This window comes from Andrena cerasifolii, chromosome 13 (assembly GCF_050908995.1).
Source record: "Andrena cerasifolii isolate SP2316 chromosome 13, iyAndCera1_principal, whole genome shotgun sequence".
Lineage (NCBI taxonomy): Eukaryota > Metazoa > Arthropoda > Insecta > Hymenoptera > Andrenidae > Andrena > Andrena cerasifolii.
This window is the reverse complement of record NC_135130.1, coordinates 1,312,969-1,330,905: the sequence shown is the minus strand read 5'-3', so window position 1 is coordinate 1,330,905 and position 17,937 is coordinate 1,312,969. Positions and strand designations below refer to the sequence as shown.

At 35.0% G+C, this 17,937-nt stretch overlaps 1 protein-coding gene across 1 annotated transcript; it reads left to right on the top strand.

Annotated features, from left to right (window-relative positions):
* The first annotated feature begins 14,353 nt into the window (after positions 1 to 14,353).
* On the top strand, positions 14,354 to 16,741 carry LOC143375896 (uncharacterized). The gene is made up of 4 exons (XM_076825518.1): positions 14,354 to 14,452; positions 14,627 to 14,821; positions 15,347 to 15,497; positions 16,495 to 16,741. The coding sequence occupies exons 1-4, from the start codon at positions 14,377 to 14,379 to the stop codon at positions 16,739 to 16,741; spliced, it is 669 nt and encodes a 222-aa protein (XP_076681633.1). The 5' UTR covers positions 14,354 to 14,376.
* The last annotated feature ends 1,196 nt before the right edge of the window (positions 16,742 to 17,937 follow it).

The window sequence follows — 17,937 nt, the reverse complement described above, 5'->3', positions numbered from 1 at the left end:
ACGATGAGCTAATGGTGAAAAATCATTTCTATTTTTGCATCCCACTCAAATATTTGCTGGGATTTTGTGACAACTACAAACGCATGATTATTAATGCGCGTCACGAAGTGATTTTAATACGATCGCGCAACGATAACAATTTTCTAATGGGATCGTCGATGTTGGAGCCAGAAATTGAATTACTTAAAGTGCAATGGTGGATGCCTCATGTGACGCTGAATGATGTTAATAAGCTACCATTGCTACGTGCGTTGGAAAGTGGACAAAACCTGAGCATTAGTTTTCGCTCCTGGGATCTGTACGAGTATCCTCTCTTACAGAGCACGACCAAGCATTCGTGGGCCGTGAAAGCAGCTGTGCAGCTGGAGAAACCGCGATACATTATCTTTGCTCTACAGACTGCTCGAAAGAATGTGATGACCGAAGATGTTACTCGGTTTAACGACGGCAAAATGACCAATGTAAAACTTTTTCTCAATACTTCTTTTTCAAAAATTCCCCAAAATGTGCCTTATATTCGGAGCGTCAAACTCTGGAGACCCCTGCGGCAACCTGTGTATTATACACCTAAACGCTCTGCTCCCACTACTCCAACCACTCTCCACTCCGTCGGCGGACTCGCTTGTCCTTGAACGAGCTCGAATGTACGCTCGCGCCCGGAATTGAGGGTCCTGTGTATGCCTGCTGTGGAGGACCGTATGTCAAAAAATGTTTTAATTTTTATAAAACTTTCGTTTAATATTCGTAACGTAAAATAAGCATTGCCACATTGTCATACTTACTGATAAAATTAAAACGGGACGATAATCAATCAGAGAATATTAAGTACTTACAGTGGTGCTCGAACTGTTGGCTGTTGCAGTCACATTATGACAGTTGTATGTTTCCTCGGATATGGTCGATATCACAGGCTGCATATACCCAATCCTGATATATGTAATGTATCCATCGCTATACCCAAAAATCAAAATTAAGAAAAATAAATGTCGGTGTCATAGGTGTCAACTAATTGTTGGCTCAACTTGAAAATTTGTTGTGATTGATGTCTCATCATAAGGTATCATTTGGCACAAAATTCAATTTCAAAATCGTGAGACATTTTGTTTTCTAATGCATGGGTCGGAAATGAAAAACATTATATAAATTTGGGATCACCTGTAGATACAAATCAGTAAGACCATAAAATATATAGTTATTTTACCAAGATAAGAAATAATTCAATCGTACAAGTAATAAAATGTGTAATATTGTAAGTCCGGGATAGTTCGACCACTTTTTGGAAAAGAAATTGTAGCATCGTTGTTTTTCACATTTTTGTCGTTTTGTAGAAATTAAAGCAAAGCCCAAGCAATTTAGAATATACATAAATTATAATGTGCGATAAATTCAAATATTTATTTTCATTTTCAACCAAGAAACATTGGCACTGCAACTGGTCGGTCTCACCCGCATGTCGGGGTTAGAGCGTCCACCTACTACGGGTGAGACCGACCTTAAAAAATAACAAAATTGTAACTTACGAAAAGTTTAATACACGAAACAGTTAATTGATATGTTATTTCTTCAGTTTTCCACGTAAATCGCAAACATTCTTGTACTTGAAGCATCTACTATCATGAAACCAACGGCTGCAGCGCACACATTTAATCCAATCGTTGCTTTTCGAGATTTCGAAATAGCTTTCTCCGCATCCCACGCATTCGTTTTCGTCCCAGCCTTTTAACAGCATATCACTATCTTGAAGAATGGAATTTTCGCTCCCTGAATCTGTAGATGGGTTTACAGTAAAACAAAACACATGTAGGTAGTGTTTAGAAAACGTTTCGATGTCAGTTACAAGAATAAGAAATAAAATATACGAGCATGCTATGCCCTCCTTGACATCCTACAAGTTTCGTCTGGAACAATTTTTCGTACCATTCATATTTTTCGAGATAGTTACACTTTTTCAGACACACTGTATATTTAACTAATGTGGTCGGACTATCCCATAATCAAGGGAGTGATCGACCACCTTGTCAAAATAAATTAAAAACGAATACATACTTATTGTTGGGGTGACACTGTAGTTTTATGCATATTATATTCCCCAAAATCGGAATAATGTAAATAAACTTACCTGTCTTTCAAATATCATCAGCACTGTAACTTGGTCTAAAAACTTTCAGACTCGTATTGGGATCTGACATGGGGGCGGGGCCTAGCCAAGATTGCGCCGATATGGGTACAAGATACATGTGTTGTATATGCGATAATGTAGTTTTTTGCGAAAATGTTCCTTTCTGTGCAAAGCATATGTGATTGGGCAGGTTCATATCTTGCCTAGCAGAATTTGATGCAACGGCACGAGAACGGACAGGGATTGATGTGTACCCAACAAGCGCTCCTACTTTCGCCACCAGATGTCATGGTGATGAATGTCAGATCCCAATAAAGTCTTAAGTGTTTCTTATAATTTAAATATGGATTTGTGACAATGGTCAAAGCAAGATCAACAACAAGCGCATCCATTCCTTTTGTATCAATGACACACAGTGCCCTCTCTTGCGTCAGGCTTAAAATATCAACACTGGCCGGATTCTCCCGGTGGTCGAACTATACCGGACTTACCCTACTCAAAGACAAGGTACGTACCTGTTTCGTTGGTAGGAGACTCTATGACAACTACAATAAATAATGTACATAAGGTAAAAATATATTATTCATAGAACGTTCAACAGTAAATATTTAATCACATAATATAGCCGTTTTTGTGAGAATAATTCATCGCAGGAAATATATGCTTCAAGACAGATGCAAGGATTTCACACATGGCAGATTATATCACTGTTCAACAGCCATCTGGATTTGTAACAGCAATAACCTTTTCGTATAGATTTTTATGTGCTGAATACGAATCTGCAAACCGTTTCCCGCCATCACCGACAGTTTTCGAGAAATTTGATTTTGAAAAACAAAATGCAAATTTTCAACTTTGGACATTTTTTGTGTTCAAACTACTCAATTATTCTGTGAACTCTACCGAATAAAATGATATAAGTTATTATTGCATTAGGAACATTTTAATATGTTTAAGGGGTTATTCGCAGTCAGTAGGGTCGAAAATTACAATTTTTGGGGTACATCCTTTTGGAGGCTGCGGAAGGTCTACTGTATAGGCTTGAAATAGATGCTTCTGTGTAAGTTATGGGGGGATTCTTGTGTAACAGCCCCAAACGTAATTGATATTTACGATTTTTTTTGTAAGACTATTGTTAATATTGGATTAAACTCTTTTGGGATATAAGGAGGCATTTTTAAACTTGCAGAAAATATTTATTTTATGTCCATCCTACTCATTATTTATTAATTAATTGTGGAATCTTGTCAACCTTTTCGACGATGTAATTCCTATTGGCGGGACGTGCACCACCTATCACAGTCATCTGATTGCAAAAACAAGAAACTTTTCTTAAAGTTAGATAGTTTACGCTGGGATTGGCCCCATTTAAAGAAACAAAATGAACAATTGAAAAACTTTTCAGATTTTGGTGAAACTTGGATATGCTGTAGTCTTTAGTGATATATACTCCGCGTCAAAATTAAAGGAACACTATAATTTCCCGAAAGTTTTGGTCATTTTCAAAAGGCTGTATCTCTGCGAAAAATGGTCGCAAAAAATATTTAAGAAACGCATTTTAAAGTTTGAAGTTTCTAGTTTTTGAATCAAGGACTCAATTTTTTTTATCCATTATTATACTGTTTTATCAAGATGAAACGCAGGAAACGAAGTTTCAGAAATTTTTGCCTAAGTAGTTTGAACACATGCACGGGACAAACAGATTTGTTTCTGGTAAATCCAATGAAGAGCTTCTATAGAGCAAACATTTCTCTTTAATTTCGTTTTTTTTTTTGGTTTTGTTGTATGATTTTTATTTACCGAGTTCTTCGCGACATGATCGTACACAAATTTTCATGAGTGTTTTGGAAAGCTAAGAAAATTTCCTTTCAGAACCATTAGTTGTCAATTCAATGACATGTTTTTAATCGTATTAAATCCATTTTAAAATGATCCCGAAAATTGCATATTTACCATTTTTTAGAAACCACTTCAAGGAAAAATCATGGAATCATTCAAGTGTCCACGTTTTTTGTGAGGTAAAACTACCCCTTAAACACTGTGCAAAGGGCCGGACCGATCAGATTTTTTTTCCGTATGTCCTCGATGGTCAAACATGCGATAACTATTTAAAATTTTGAAAAAATGAGGGTATAGCCCTATTTGTCCTTTTTATGAACACGTTTTCAAAAACGCAGACACTTTAAAATTGGCCAAATGAAAATTAATTGAATGTCACGCTGCGTCATGACGCGTCACCAGCATCGGCTCGAGTGACTAAAGGCTGCCGTTCCAATGGGCGGCTGGCGACTGCGCCACTATTACAAGGGAGAAATAGATTCATACTTCCCCCTTATACTAGTAGCGCAGTCACCAGTCGCAGTCGCCAGCCGCCGATTGGAACGGCAGCCTTAAGGGGAGGTTCTGGTCTAGAGCCCCAAAAAATAGGTGATATTTAGGAATTAATTAAAGGAAAACTACTATATATAATTTAATGGGACTTGTTGCATTGTATTAAGGATGTCTTATGTTATAGAAATATATTTTTTGTTTTATAATTAATCAGTGCAAACAGCCCTGGGGAGTCGTTAAAGTTAAGGCGTCAAAAAATTGATCCAAATCGGTGGGACCTGTATCTCTAAAAGTTATTATCCGATTCGACTGAAACCTTTTTTATTTTGAAGATTATTCTTTTTCTAGGGGGGGGGGAACTAAAAAAATTACAAAAATTACATTTTTTTTAGAAAATAACGACACTTCACGTTTGAAATCACTTTTCCCTGTATTTTTCGTCCTTTCAACGCCTTTAAAAATTATAAATTTTCAACTTTTTGTAATTTTTTTAGTTCATCCTCTAGCCAAAAGAATAATCTTCAAAATAAAAAAAGTTTCAGTCGAATCGGATAATAATTTTTGAAGATACAGGTCCCACCGTTTTGAGAACACTGTTTCGAGAAAAACGCATTTGAAGTTTTACGTGAGCGCCGGAGTGGACAGTTGTTGCCCATGCGTTTGCCGCTGCTCAAATGCCTATAACTTGGGGAATTTTACGAATTTCAACAAATCCTTTTAAACACGTATTCCTAAAATATTGAACATTCGAAAAATGAAATAAAAAAAAATCGACATTTAGACCAGAACCTCCCCTTAAAGTTTTACGTAAGCGTCGAGTGGCCGGTTGTGACCCATGCATTTGCCGCGATTCAATTGCCTATAACTTCGGGAATTTTACGAATTTCAACCAATCCTTTTAAACACGTTTTCCTAAAAGGTTGAACATTCGAAAAATGAAATAAAAAAAAAATCGACATTTAGACCAGAACCTCCCCTTAAGCCGTGTGGTACTAGCAGCAGCCAAGCTGCTAGCAGACTATATCAGCAATTCTTATACAGTGTTCTCGCAAATGTTATTTATAAAAAAAAATGAAAGGGGAAAACTTTTACTGTTTTTTATACCCAATATAATACGGTATGTCAATTTTTGGTGTTCGCAATATTTCCCTTGAAACGAGGGTGACATTCAGTTTTTTTAAATGGAATGCTATATATTTGATTACCCAATATGAAAACGACTGCCAAGACAAATTCAACCATATGGTATACTATGACCTTCAAGGCCACAGATGGTTAGGAATGAAATAAATATATTGAACTATGTATATAGTACATTGAATTTAAAAAAAAAATCTTGTTAGCGATGACGGTTATTCGTAACCAAAAAAAAATTCTGCTCATCGATAATGGTTACTCGTAAGCGGAGCAAAATTCTGGTCATCGATAACAGTTATTAGTGACCAAAAACAATTTCTGTCGTCAATAACACTTATTAGTGACCCAAAAATATTTCCGTCGACAGTAACGGTTATAAGTGACCAAAAAATATTTCCGTCAACGACAATGTTTATTCATAACCAAAACAGATAAGTCTTAATATTTTTTAATCACTTCATTTTTCGGAAAATTTATGCAGTATTTAACGAAGACTGACTTCCATTTGAATAAGAATTAACTTTTTCTCAATGATTTTTTTCGAAAAAATTTAAAAAATAACTGTTATTTCTGGTCTCTGGTTTAAATGTTAGGTGACTTACCCTGTATATTTTTAATGTGTAGAATGACACAGGGTGGAAGTTGTAGTCCATACCTACAGTATCGGACAAAAAAGTTACCACTTTTTCGACCCTACGTCTATTACTTTTTAATATCAACTTAAAACTGTATTATGTACCTAATATACATATCTTGAAACAGAATTAAAAGCTGTTTAAAACCCAGTTACATTTGAATTTATTTCACTAACAAACAAAAACCCTACATAACATTAAACAAGACAACACATTTATAAAGCCAACAAAATGTTGCCACTTTTGAACAAAAATAAAAAAAAAATAATATTTTGTGGGGGTACCTTTTGCTTTTAAGACAACCTAAAAAGTTAGAAAACGTGGTAACTTCTTTGTCTGCCCCAAAAATATGTTACCCGGTTCAATGTCATATAACACTTTTGTTTGTCAGTTAAATAAAATAAACTTTAACTGGGTTTTATACAGGTTTAAATTCTCCATTAGAATATGCATATTAAACATACCACAGTCCCTAATGTATGCTAAAAAAAAAAAAATAGAACAAATCGAAAAAGTGGTAATTTTTTTATCCGCTAGTGTAGTGTTACAAAACCCTAATGGAGTTTGTCAAAATGAGCCTTCCTTTCTGAATAATTTGAGTTTAAAGTTTTGCACAGTAGGAGTATAAGTTCGAATACCTTAGCAGCGTTATCAATCAGTGGTTGTAGCTGCGGCAATAAAGTGTTCGCTTACGACGTTACAGTTCGCGCCGGTTCGAATCCCCTTGGAGGAAAAGAATTTTCTTTGAGAAAAAACGGGCTTTATACTTCTATGATTCCTGCACACATTCAATATATATACCATCATACCGTTATTATGTATATTTTGGGCCTACTGCCCGAAATGTTGCAGGAGGCGGACATAAGAATATTGTTGCAACGAGAGTGTGCTATATGGGTTAAGGGGTCATGCTTAGTCAAGAGGCCGAAAAAAGGGTGGTCTTTGGAAATTTTTTAGCCAAAAGCTATAACACATTTTTTCAAAAAATCTTTTTTCCTTTTAAGGATTGCATCTAGTACCGTGCATCGTAATTTTTTCATTGAAAAATATTTATCAATAACTAAGTTATTGTTCATCACTCGAAGGTTCTCTAAAAAAAAGGCTTCTGCGGTGACCACTGCTGCTCGAAAGTCGATCATCTGAAATAAAAAATTCAAAAGAATTTACTTATTATATTATATTATATTATCTAGTATTTGAACGAAGGATTTTTTTATCCGGTGCTTAGTTTTCTTTTAATTGACGAAAATCAGGCATGATTTGTGATAAAAATTGAAACTTTTACTTTAAACATCAGCCATTTTTTCCCAAATCAATATTTCGAAAAATCCTTCGTTCAAATACTAGATAATATAATATAATAAGTAAATTCTTTTGAATTTTTTATTTCAGATCGACTTTCGAGCAGCAGTGGTCACCGCAGAAGCCTTTTTTTTAGAGAACCTTCGAGTGATGGACCATAACTTTGTTGTTGATAAATATTTTTTAATAAAAAAATTACGATGCACGGTACTAGATGCAATCCTTAAAAGGAAAAAAAGATTTTTTGAGAAATGTGTTATAGCTTTTGAGTAAAAAATTTCCAAAGACCTCCCTTTTTTCGGACTCCTGACTGAGCATGACCCCTTAAACAACGATCAAAGGGAAAAGGACACTCGAAGTGCACCAATTCTTACAGATATTTTCTAATTTATTTCAAAAACTATGGATCTAAGAGAAAATCTGATTACACCACCCGATGCAGCAGAAAAATTTCCCTCGGAAAATATTAAGTGTGAACACGCCCCCGGCCGTTGACTATCACTGTCGGCGGCGCAAGTATTGCCAAACTATTTCGTTTCTGTATTGAAAACAAAAGGAGACATAAGTACCACTTCTGTTGATGTTTTCGGGGAAAAATGTCTACTGCATCGCGCGGTGCAGTCAGATTTTCTCATAGAACCTTCGTTTCTGAAATAAATTGAAAAATATCTGCCTAAGTTGGTGCATTTCTGAAGTCCTTATCCATTTGATCGTTGTTTAAACATAGTTAAATGTTCATAATGCAATAATAACTTATATCATTTCATTCGGCATACTTCATAGAATAATTAGGTGTAACCAGCAAACGAATAACTATTACTGTTAGAACGCAAAAATAATAAAAATTCAAAATTTGCATTTTTTACCAAAATCAAGTTTCTTAAAAACTGAGAATGACGGCGGAAAGCAGTTTGCAGATTCGTATTCAGCTCACAAAAATCTAAAAAAAAGAAAGACGGTTATTGAATGTTATAAGACTGGAAAAAATTAAAATTTGTTGAACGGTGTTATGTGTAATTCTAGAATATATTTAGATCCAGATACTTTTAAACAAGTAAAATACGTTTTGGATGAACAACTTGTTGAAAATTGCAATTAATTATGTTCAATATGATAGAAATAGTATAATACATAAGTATCATTACTTGATACATAAGTATCAGAATTGTGTTTATTTTTATTTATTTATTTCTAACTTGTATTTACTTAAAATAAAAGATAAAATATTTCCGAATATAAAAAATCAGCTTTAAAATTACCTAACACATAATTAATACAGTAAAATATATACGTTTGATGTATGTACTCACGTGCCGTTGTTCATAAGTAGTCTTCCTTTCTTTAGCGTAAGATACTCTCCATAAGTACAACCCAGGTATCTCCACATATCGTGGTATAAAATATTTGAATTTGCCATTTGCAAAACCAGTAGAATTGTATAATGTAGATGAATCATATTACACCGATAACACTAAAATACGATAGTAAGATTATATAATAATAGTAATATTTTGCAATCTTTTTAGTGTACAGTAGTATCCTAACAAAAAGGGTATTATAAATCTGTTGGTAAATTAATATACATTACCTGAATTTAAATTACGTACAAATAAATTACACTCCGCGCACAATTATTAATCACAGCACTAAAAGTAATACAGAATGTAGTTGGTTATTATCGATAGAAATAATATAGGTTTGGAGAAAGTAACAGAGAAATGATCACACGTCTTCTAATACATTCTGTCGAGGACTGACGAGTACAAGCGGAGAGCTACAGGACGCGCGTCGCGGGTCCAGACTCCAGACTGCTGACGGCATTATGAAATAAGACTCCGGTATAATACTCATTCGAAGAACGAACGTGATACATATATACAGTAAGTCACAAAATTATTGATACAAATTTTTCAGGTTAAATTTTGGCGGGAAGCAGAGCTATTCTGGAAGAGTAGGGACCGATGCGAGAGAGTCATGAAAATTTTTCTACGATCATGCCTTCGCATATTATAGGGGTTCAAAGCGAAAAGATCCTTTTTTGCGTTGAACGCAAATAACTCAGCCAATAAAAATCATACAGCAAAACAGAAAAAAAAAACAAAATTAAAGAGAAATGTTTGCTTTATAAGACGCACTCCATTGGAATTACCTGAAATTTTGTTTGGCTCGCTTCTTTCTGAGAAAGGAATATAAGACAGAAGACACACTGAGGGGCCCATTAATACGGGCAAGCCTTACAGTACTGCCCCTATTACTGGCTTTACTTTAAAAAGCACGTAAACGTTCCAATAAGTGCAAATCATGATAATTATCAATTTATTCACTTTTGTAAAGTGCGTGTTCCTTACCGTTTTCGATAAGGACTTGGGTAAATCAAAATTCGATGATCAAAATTTTCGGGAGATTATAGTCTTCCTTTAATTTTTACCAGCAGTGTATTAATGTATGTGTTACAGGCGAGAAGAATGCACTTTTAAACAATTAAAGCATAATAAAAAATTTTAAAAATACAAAAATATTTTTTAAAAACAGCATTCTAACGTTTGAAGTTTCTAGTTGTTGAATCAAGAACTCAACTTTTTTTTTATCAAGAAGAAGTGCAAGAAACGAAGTTTCAAAATTTTCTGTCTAGTTTGAACGTATGCACGAAAATTTTTATCCAATCTCTTCCCAATGACAAAAATTGCACTTTGGGTGGTGCTAATACCAGTTATTAAAGTACAGTTTTTGTCATATTACTCCTCTACGTGTTTGCGAGCATAAAATCAAGCAACGTTGCACGTCGACATGGCACGGACTCGGCCCGCCCGGCCCGTCGTTTCAACGAGCGGCCACCGAACCCGGGGGCGCAGCGGGGAACGAGGAGTCACCGGGTTTCCACGGAACTCGGTGGCTCCTCGCCACCCATAAGCTTATCATAGGCTCGGCTCGTCCCCAGCCCGTCCTCGTTGGCCGTATAAACCGAACTTAAGACGTCCAACGCATTGAGGCCTTTAAAATTTAGAAAAATATGACATTATTTATGGTGTTTCATCATATTCAATTTGAAGAACATTTAATGTCAATCTTTGTTGCATTGAATTGTGTATTTAAGTTTGCACATGGTAGAATGTGCGTCACCAGTTCTTCGAATACAGATACTTAAACACAGCTCGCATTGTGCTGCATCAGGAGATGCAAAGGCCAATGGCGGATTTAACAGGGCGGCTCAGCAGTTGCCGCCTGGGCCCCTGCCCACAAGGCCTCCAGGGCCCCATTTCCCTCCAAAATTATGATTAGGTATAGGTATCCAAACACCATATTTTGTTTTTCGTACTACTACACTTGGCACGTTTTGAATCAATTTCCTCTTCATTTTCCCGAAAAATGGGCCCCTCAGAACGTTTGCCACCTGGGCCTTTTTTCTTAAATCCGGTACTGACAAAGGCTCAAGCAACGTTGTTTCAAATAAACTGTATACGGATAGGGTGTCGAAAAAAAGAGTCTAAGACTTCAGATTCAGACACAGGGCCGCATTTATACTTTTGGAGGCCCTAGTCGGAAGTCTATTTCGTTTTTGTTTTTTGCCTCTATAATGGTACGCTCGCGTACATGATTTTTAGAAGAAACGATGTATTTCAAATGGAGAGGAAGCCTCAGAAATTTTTCAGCTGCCTCTAGTTTTTATATTATGAATTTAATATTTAAAAAGAAGTATTTTATTGTGCGATTATAACTAGGCTGTTTTTTATATTGTTGTTTGTGAGGAGTAAGGTTTTAACACTTTCTTCGCATCGGTAACATATGTACAGTGAAATCTGTTGGTACACAGTATTGAATGTAAATAGAAGAATTTTAGGAGATTTCCAGGGTCTATTTTTTTACCGAACAGATTGACAGGTTTTAATGAATTATTTCGAACTGGCCGATGAAAACTGGTGGGTGTGAAAATTGCTTTACTCACATTAATCTTATTGCTAAATGATGTGCGGTACCATGACAGATTATATACGGGGTGTCCCGCAATGTATTCTACAAACTTTTCCCAGGTGTTGAGCAAGTCATTCTGAATAAAAAATGTCATATGCACTATAGGTCTATTTTGTTTTATTTGCCAATTATATCACAAATAACATACTATTTACTAAATAGTATTTAGATACGCTTACAGCAAAACGATACTCCAGATTTGAAAATTTCGGGAGGTAGATTTGTTGGTGATTCAATGATCTTTAATTTCAGATAATTTTCGACCATATCGGTCATTCGCAACACGAGATATTCGCAATTAAGTGGGACCATCCTTTTGACAGACAGGTAAAAAGTTCACCTGCCGATATCTCGAAAACGTATCCATAGAAAATTTTTTAGACCTTATTTTCGGAATCAGCGGGCCATTTTACATAAGAAAAAAATAGTGGCATCTGCTGCGCAAAATGGCTGTAAACCAGTGTAATCTGAGGCAGGGGCGGTAGTTAGCATCTAATAATTTCACACTTATCAGGCTCCTCGCTCAAACCTTTTGACAAGAAGAGTAAACGAGATAAATTCAAAATGAGTGAAATTGCGTACCAGCAAGAGACCCTCAGTCGATGGCGAGGCAGGCAAGAGCGTTAAGCCAAGACGCGATAAGAGATTTATGCTGAACGCATGCATTCTAAACTCCCTTCGATGTGTAGAAGAATAGTCCAGTGAAATTAGAATCTGTCTTCGGAATAAATCCCAGCAAGCTAAATTTTGGTATGGGCCTTTATTTGACCGTTTCAAACAATATGTCAAAAGTCTCCATCGACCCGATCGCCGCTAAAAACTTTACAGAGGGTTGAAAAAAACAACAGTTTTTCGCAAATATATCGTTATCTGGCAGTTTTGCGACAAAAATAATTACTATACAATTTATAGCCTAGGAAATTCTCTACAAAAACGGTCCTATGAGTTTTTTCGTAGCAGTAACCTTTTTCATGTATGTCGGGTTACCATGTTTCAACCCCCATACATTTGACAAGGGAAGATTCCGAACCCTGAAATTAAAAAAATTACGAAACTCTGTAAATATATAGGAGAAGTCCTCCTGAGTACAACGCAATTTCGTTTGCTGCCCAAATTCACTCCAAGAGGGTGCAATTGACCCCTGATTTTTTTTGTATTTTGTATTATTACTCACGAATTGTAGAAGCTAGAAAAAAAGTGTTCAGGAAAAAGTTACTTCTTTTAATTAGGACTATCATTTGGTGAGTTATAGTTCTTACAGTTCTTACGGTTCACGAGTTATAACACAAAATCGAGAAAAAAAACGATTTTCAGGGGTCAATTTCACCCCCTTAGTGTGAATTTGGGCAGAAAATAACAAACTTGCGTAATACACACCTATATTAACCTCTACATATCCCCAAAGTTTTAAAAAAAATTGAATTTTCGAAGGGGTGGATTTTCGCTTGCGAGAAATAATATATTCATTTCCTCACCACATCGGAGGTAGAGTACTGACGTGCTGACGTTCTCATTACTCATACGAAAAAACTCATAGCACCTTTTTTGTAGAGAATTTCCTAAGATATAAATTGTATAATTACTATTTTTATCGCAAAACTGCTAGATAACGAGATATTCACGAAAATTGTTGTTTTTTTCAACCCTCTGTAAAATTTTTAGCGGCGGTCGGATCGATGGGGACTTTTGACATATTGTATAAAACGACCAAATAAAAGCGTATACCAAAATTTAGCTTGGTGGGAATTATTCCGCAGATTGGGCAGATTTCCGTCTAATTTCACTGGACTATAGACCTTGATCCCAAACCCTACTGGCTGCGCCATCATCATACCGCCGTTGCGGACAGTTTTCCTATGACGACATATGACTAGTTCTGCTCGTCATACCACACTGACAAGGAACACTATTCAATTGATGATGGAATCGCGCAGATTTCTTTATATAGATCGAAAGTCTATATCACAAAGGTCACAAAAATGTAAATTAAAGATGCTCCCAACAGCTGGTCTGACCTTGAAAAATCAACAAACGTGGAACAGGGGAAAAAAGAAAAATGAGGGAAAGAGAATTACAAATCTGTCTGTTCAAATTTAAATATCTCTATTATATGAAAATACATTATAGTAAATGAATGATAATTCATTAATGATAGATAATAATTAGAAAAAATTAATGATAATAAATGATAATACTAATGATGTCAGTGACATGTTTAGACTGTCTCGTTGATCAAGGTATGAAAGAAACAGTGTTCGCTCGTTGCAGTCACTGTGAAATTTATAATTGCTTCAATCACTTTTTTAAACCTTGTCGACAAGATTATCATAAATGTAATGGTTAATACTACCCACTGTTGTGATTTCATTAGTATTATCATTTATTATCATTATTTTTTTTTAATTACTATCCATCATTAATCTATTATCATTCATTTACTATAATGTATTTTCATATAATAGAGATAATTAAATATGAACACACGGATTTGTCATTCTCTTTCCCTCATTTTTCTTCTTTCCCCGGTTCCAACTTTGTGGATTTTTCAAGGTCAAACCAGCTTTTGGGAGCATCTTTAGCTTTCATTTTTGCGACCTTTGTGACATATACTTTCGATCTATATAAAAAAATCTGCGCCATTCCATCATCAATTGAATAGTGTTCCTTGTGAGGGGGTAACTTCAATTTATAGTTGACACACCGTATACCATGTGCACGAACGTGTTTCAAATTACATATTATGCTCACGAATTTGATCGATTACGCCACTCAACTGTTAACTGGTCCCCATTAAAACTGGTTAAAATGTTCTGGCTGAAATGAAACTGTCAAAATTTGATAAAAACTAAAAATCTTTAGAAATGTAAATTATCAAGTACAAAAATGCCACCGAAAATTGATCTACAACCAGAAACTACCCCAACTAAAACAACAGCAGCTGCCATATGCAATGTTCGAAGTAAATAATTAAATAGTATCAGCATTATATTATGTCTTGCAAATAGCCGGGGAGTCATTTCTAAAGTATTAAATACACAGGATTATTTTTATTTGGAGAAATTATATCTAATATAATTAATTATACTGTATATAATAATTATACTATAAAGACAACTAAAATTTCATTTCTCAGGTCCTGGTCCCAAATATCAACTCAAGACACTTGTGGGGCATCCAGAGCACTGTATTTCTAAGTATCGCAATCCAGCATACACATTTGGTACAAGGCTGCGTAGTTTAAAACCATGTGTAGGACCGGGGCCAAAGTATTTGTTAGTGGCGCCCAGAGGTGTAGGTTTTACCATCGGACGTCGTCTAAAAAGTATAGGTAAATTCTATTTTTATAGATAAACATTTTTAAAAGTTGTTGGAAACTGTGATATATGACTTTATATAATTTTCAACAACTAAATTGTGCATATTTATTCGTGAGTACACGCGAACCGCGTGTTTGATTGATTTTGAAATTTTAAGATAGCAGTGTGGTCGCAATAATTGTTGATTGAATAATTATCAGAATTTTCTGATTTTCACTACAAAATCACTTCTCATTGATTTAAAATTGAGGGGCCCATTGGAAAACAGGCACATAGTAACGTTCTATGATTATAATTTAGGAGGTGGTGGAATTACACTACACTGCAGGAACGGATTAATGGTACAGAGAAACAAAAATTTATGTATGTATATGTGGCATGTGCCTGTTTTCCACTGAGCCCCTGAATTGTAAAACTAATCTAACCATTTAAAAATTCTGATCTCTCAAGACCAAAGATATTTATTTGTTCTTCTTTATTTTATTGCAATTTTGACACAGTACTAGCAGTAATTACATTAAAATTATTTGTGTTAGATGCTTCTTGTAGTCCTGGTCCGAAATATAATCTACCAGGTCCGAAAGGTCCAGCCTTTTCAATAAAGTTCAGAACTAAACCGAGAGGAGGTTGTTTCACACCAGGACCTTCTAGCGTAAAACCTATTCGAGATGCCCCAGTGTTTTCGATGTATGTATTCTTCTCTTTCATTGATAACATTGATGTAGTGTTGCGTAAATAGTAGATGAGTTTCATTTCTATTGTATTGTAAAAGTATACTGCATTCATTTTAAGAGGAAAAACAATTTTATTGAATTTAAATAGAAGTAACTTTAGCAACAAGTATTTATCGTAGAGGTGATGGCAAAATAGTAATAAACATGCGTAAATGCAAGACTTATGCAAACTCTATAACAATATTATTACTAGAATTACATGTAGCTATAATTTTAAGATTTTGCTGAATAACAACCTACCATACACATGCTGAACGATTATTTTACAAATAGATGAACATCTAAAAGAAGTAGATAAAGACGAAAGATTGCAACTGCGTAAACTATGGTCACGATCAGTGGCGGATTTAAGGAAAATGGCCCAAGTGGCAAATATTCCGAGGAGCCCATTTTTCGGGAAAATGAAGAGGTAGTTTACTAAAAAGGGGTCACAGAAAAAAAAATATAGTTTGGTTAAAATTATAATTTTGTTTCAAGCATCGGGCCCAAGGGGGCCTTCTGGGCAGGGGTCCAGGCGGCAACCGCTCATCGGCCGCCCTGTTAAATCCGCCACTGGTCACGATTACATTCTTGCATTTAGGCGTGTCTGTTATATGTTTCTTATCACTTTTAGGATAAGACGTCACTTCTTAGAACATACACAATCATGCTGTGAAATCATTTTTCGTCTCCAATGACTTTCTACATTTGCTATTTTCCACCATTGTCTTTTCAAACCTTTAGTCAAATTTACTACATAGCAGTAAATTTTAAAGTTGTTACCTTGCCGCCTTCCAACTAAAACGATCTTAACAAAATAATTACAACCTTTCGCTTCGTATGCCCATTGCATTTTTTAAAACATTTTTCATAACTTAGAAACTACTAATATATATTCCTGTACTTGGCGTCGAGACGCTACCGCGTCTCTGGATACATTAATTTTCAAAAATATGTCATGTGTGTTGCAGAGGAGTTCGAATACCTCCGTTGAAATGTGATCCTGTACCGGGTCCTTATGCCCACAGTATAAACCCAGTTACCCCCAATGCACCAAAGTATAGTATAGCATTTCCACACCCTGAAAAAATAATTTGTCGTAGTCCGGGTCCAAAATATGAGCTCAAATTCCCCCAAATAAGGCCTATGTATTCTTTTGGTGTCAAACATAGCGAATGTGCTCCTCCATATATTGTTGAATGCGATGATCAATGTTAATACACAGTCAAATATTAATAAAAATTGTAAAAATGTAAATATAAAAAAATATACAGAATCTGCTGTCTATTTAAGGGGAGAAGACTGTATAAATCAAACGAATAATAGAAACCAAAATTTTTCCATAAATCGCTTCTCAAACGTTTCAAAAATATATTCTCAAAGTTATAGGCCGAAATTCAACTCCGTATCGATACTATATCCTGATGTCATCATTTTAAACGCGTTTTTCTCGAAACCACGTTTTCAAACTTGGCGCCGAGGATAACCAAAAATTATTTGACCAATCAACTTAAAATATTGCACACTTTTAGTTCATAATATTCCTGAGAATATGAACCACAAGGTTTAACCAAACTATTAATTTTAACCACTGTTTTTAAATGAATAAAACGCGAAATTTTGGCGAAAATCACACCAAATTGTTTAAAATTCCGCCATTTTTAAAATATGCAATTTTTTTATACTATTTGTTTTTCATACTTTTACAATTGGCACTTTATGTGAAAAAAATTGTTTAAAAAAAAATTATTGGCCTGTTTCACATAACAACCAGAGAGGCTACAACCGGCGCTGATTTGCATCTCGAAAAAAAACTATTTCAGATACTGCTCTATTTCTTTTGTAATTATTATAATTTTACTGTTATACAATTTTTTTACTTGATATAATGTTAAATAAAGTACCCTTAAAATTCTGATAGGATTAGGGCATTGGTATCTTTGCGAAAAATTGCTAAAAATTGATACAAAAATAAGCCGTTTATACGGGCTTCTCCCCTTAATATATGTTGATTATTCTATTTGTTTCTTCGAAATGAATATTCATTACTTTATATTTTGAATTCATTTATGTAGCCGTTTTGATTTTTACAGAGGGTATTAAACCAATTCTATATTTGAAATATATGTGTATTTTTTAAGAAGAAGAAGCACGGCCTCAATTACCTCACGTAAAGCCCTTATTCTTCTTAATAATCTCAAAGCAAATCTTGGAGTACACACCGCGCGCGCCCACTAGAACCCGAAATTCCTCGCTCCAAGCGAGGAATCAAAACAGTGGGGTGAGTATAACTGTTTATGGCAATATTATTAGCAATGGATTAAATTCATTCACATAGATCCATCCTTCATGATTAAAAAAAAAAAGACGCAAGTCCGTACCTTCAATAATTTAGGTCATTAAAATTAATTTCT

What these genes read in the sequence shown, in the direction of transcription:
- LOC143375896 (XM_076825518.1), top strand. Translation starts at nt 14,377, where the DNA reads ATGCCACCGAAAATTGATCTACAACCAGAAACTACCCCAACTAAAACA. An exon ending in ACGTCGTCTAAAAAGTATAG is followed by an intron (nt 14,822 to 15,346) that starts GTAAATTCTATT and finishes TATTTGTGTTAG; the next exon opens with ATGCTTCTTGTAGTCCTGGT. An exon ending in GATGCCCCAGTGTTTTCGAT is followed by an intron (nt 15,498 to 16,494) that starts GTATGTATTCTT and finishes TGTGTGTTGCAG; the next exon opens with AGGAGTTCGAATACCTCCGT.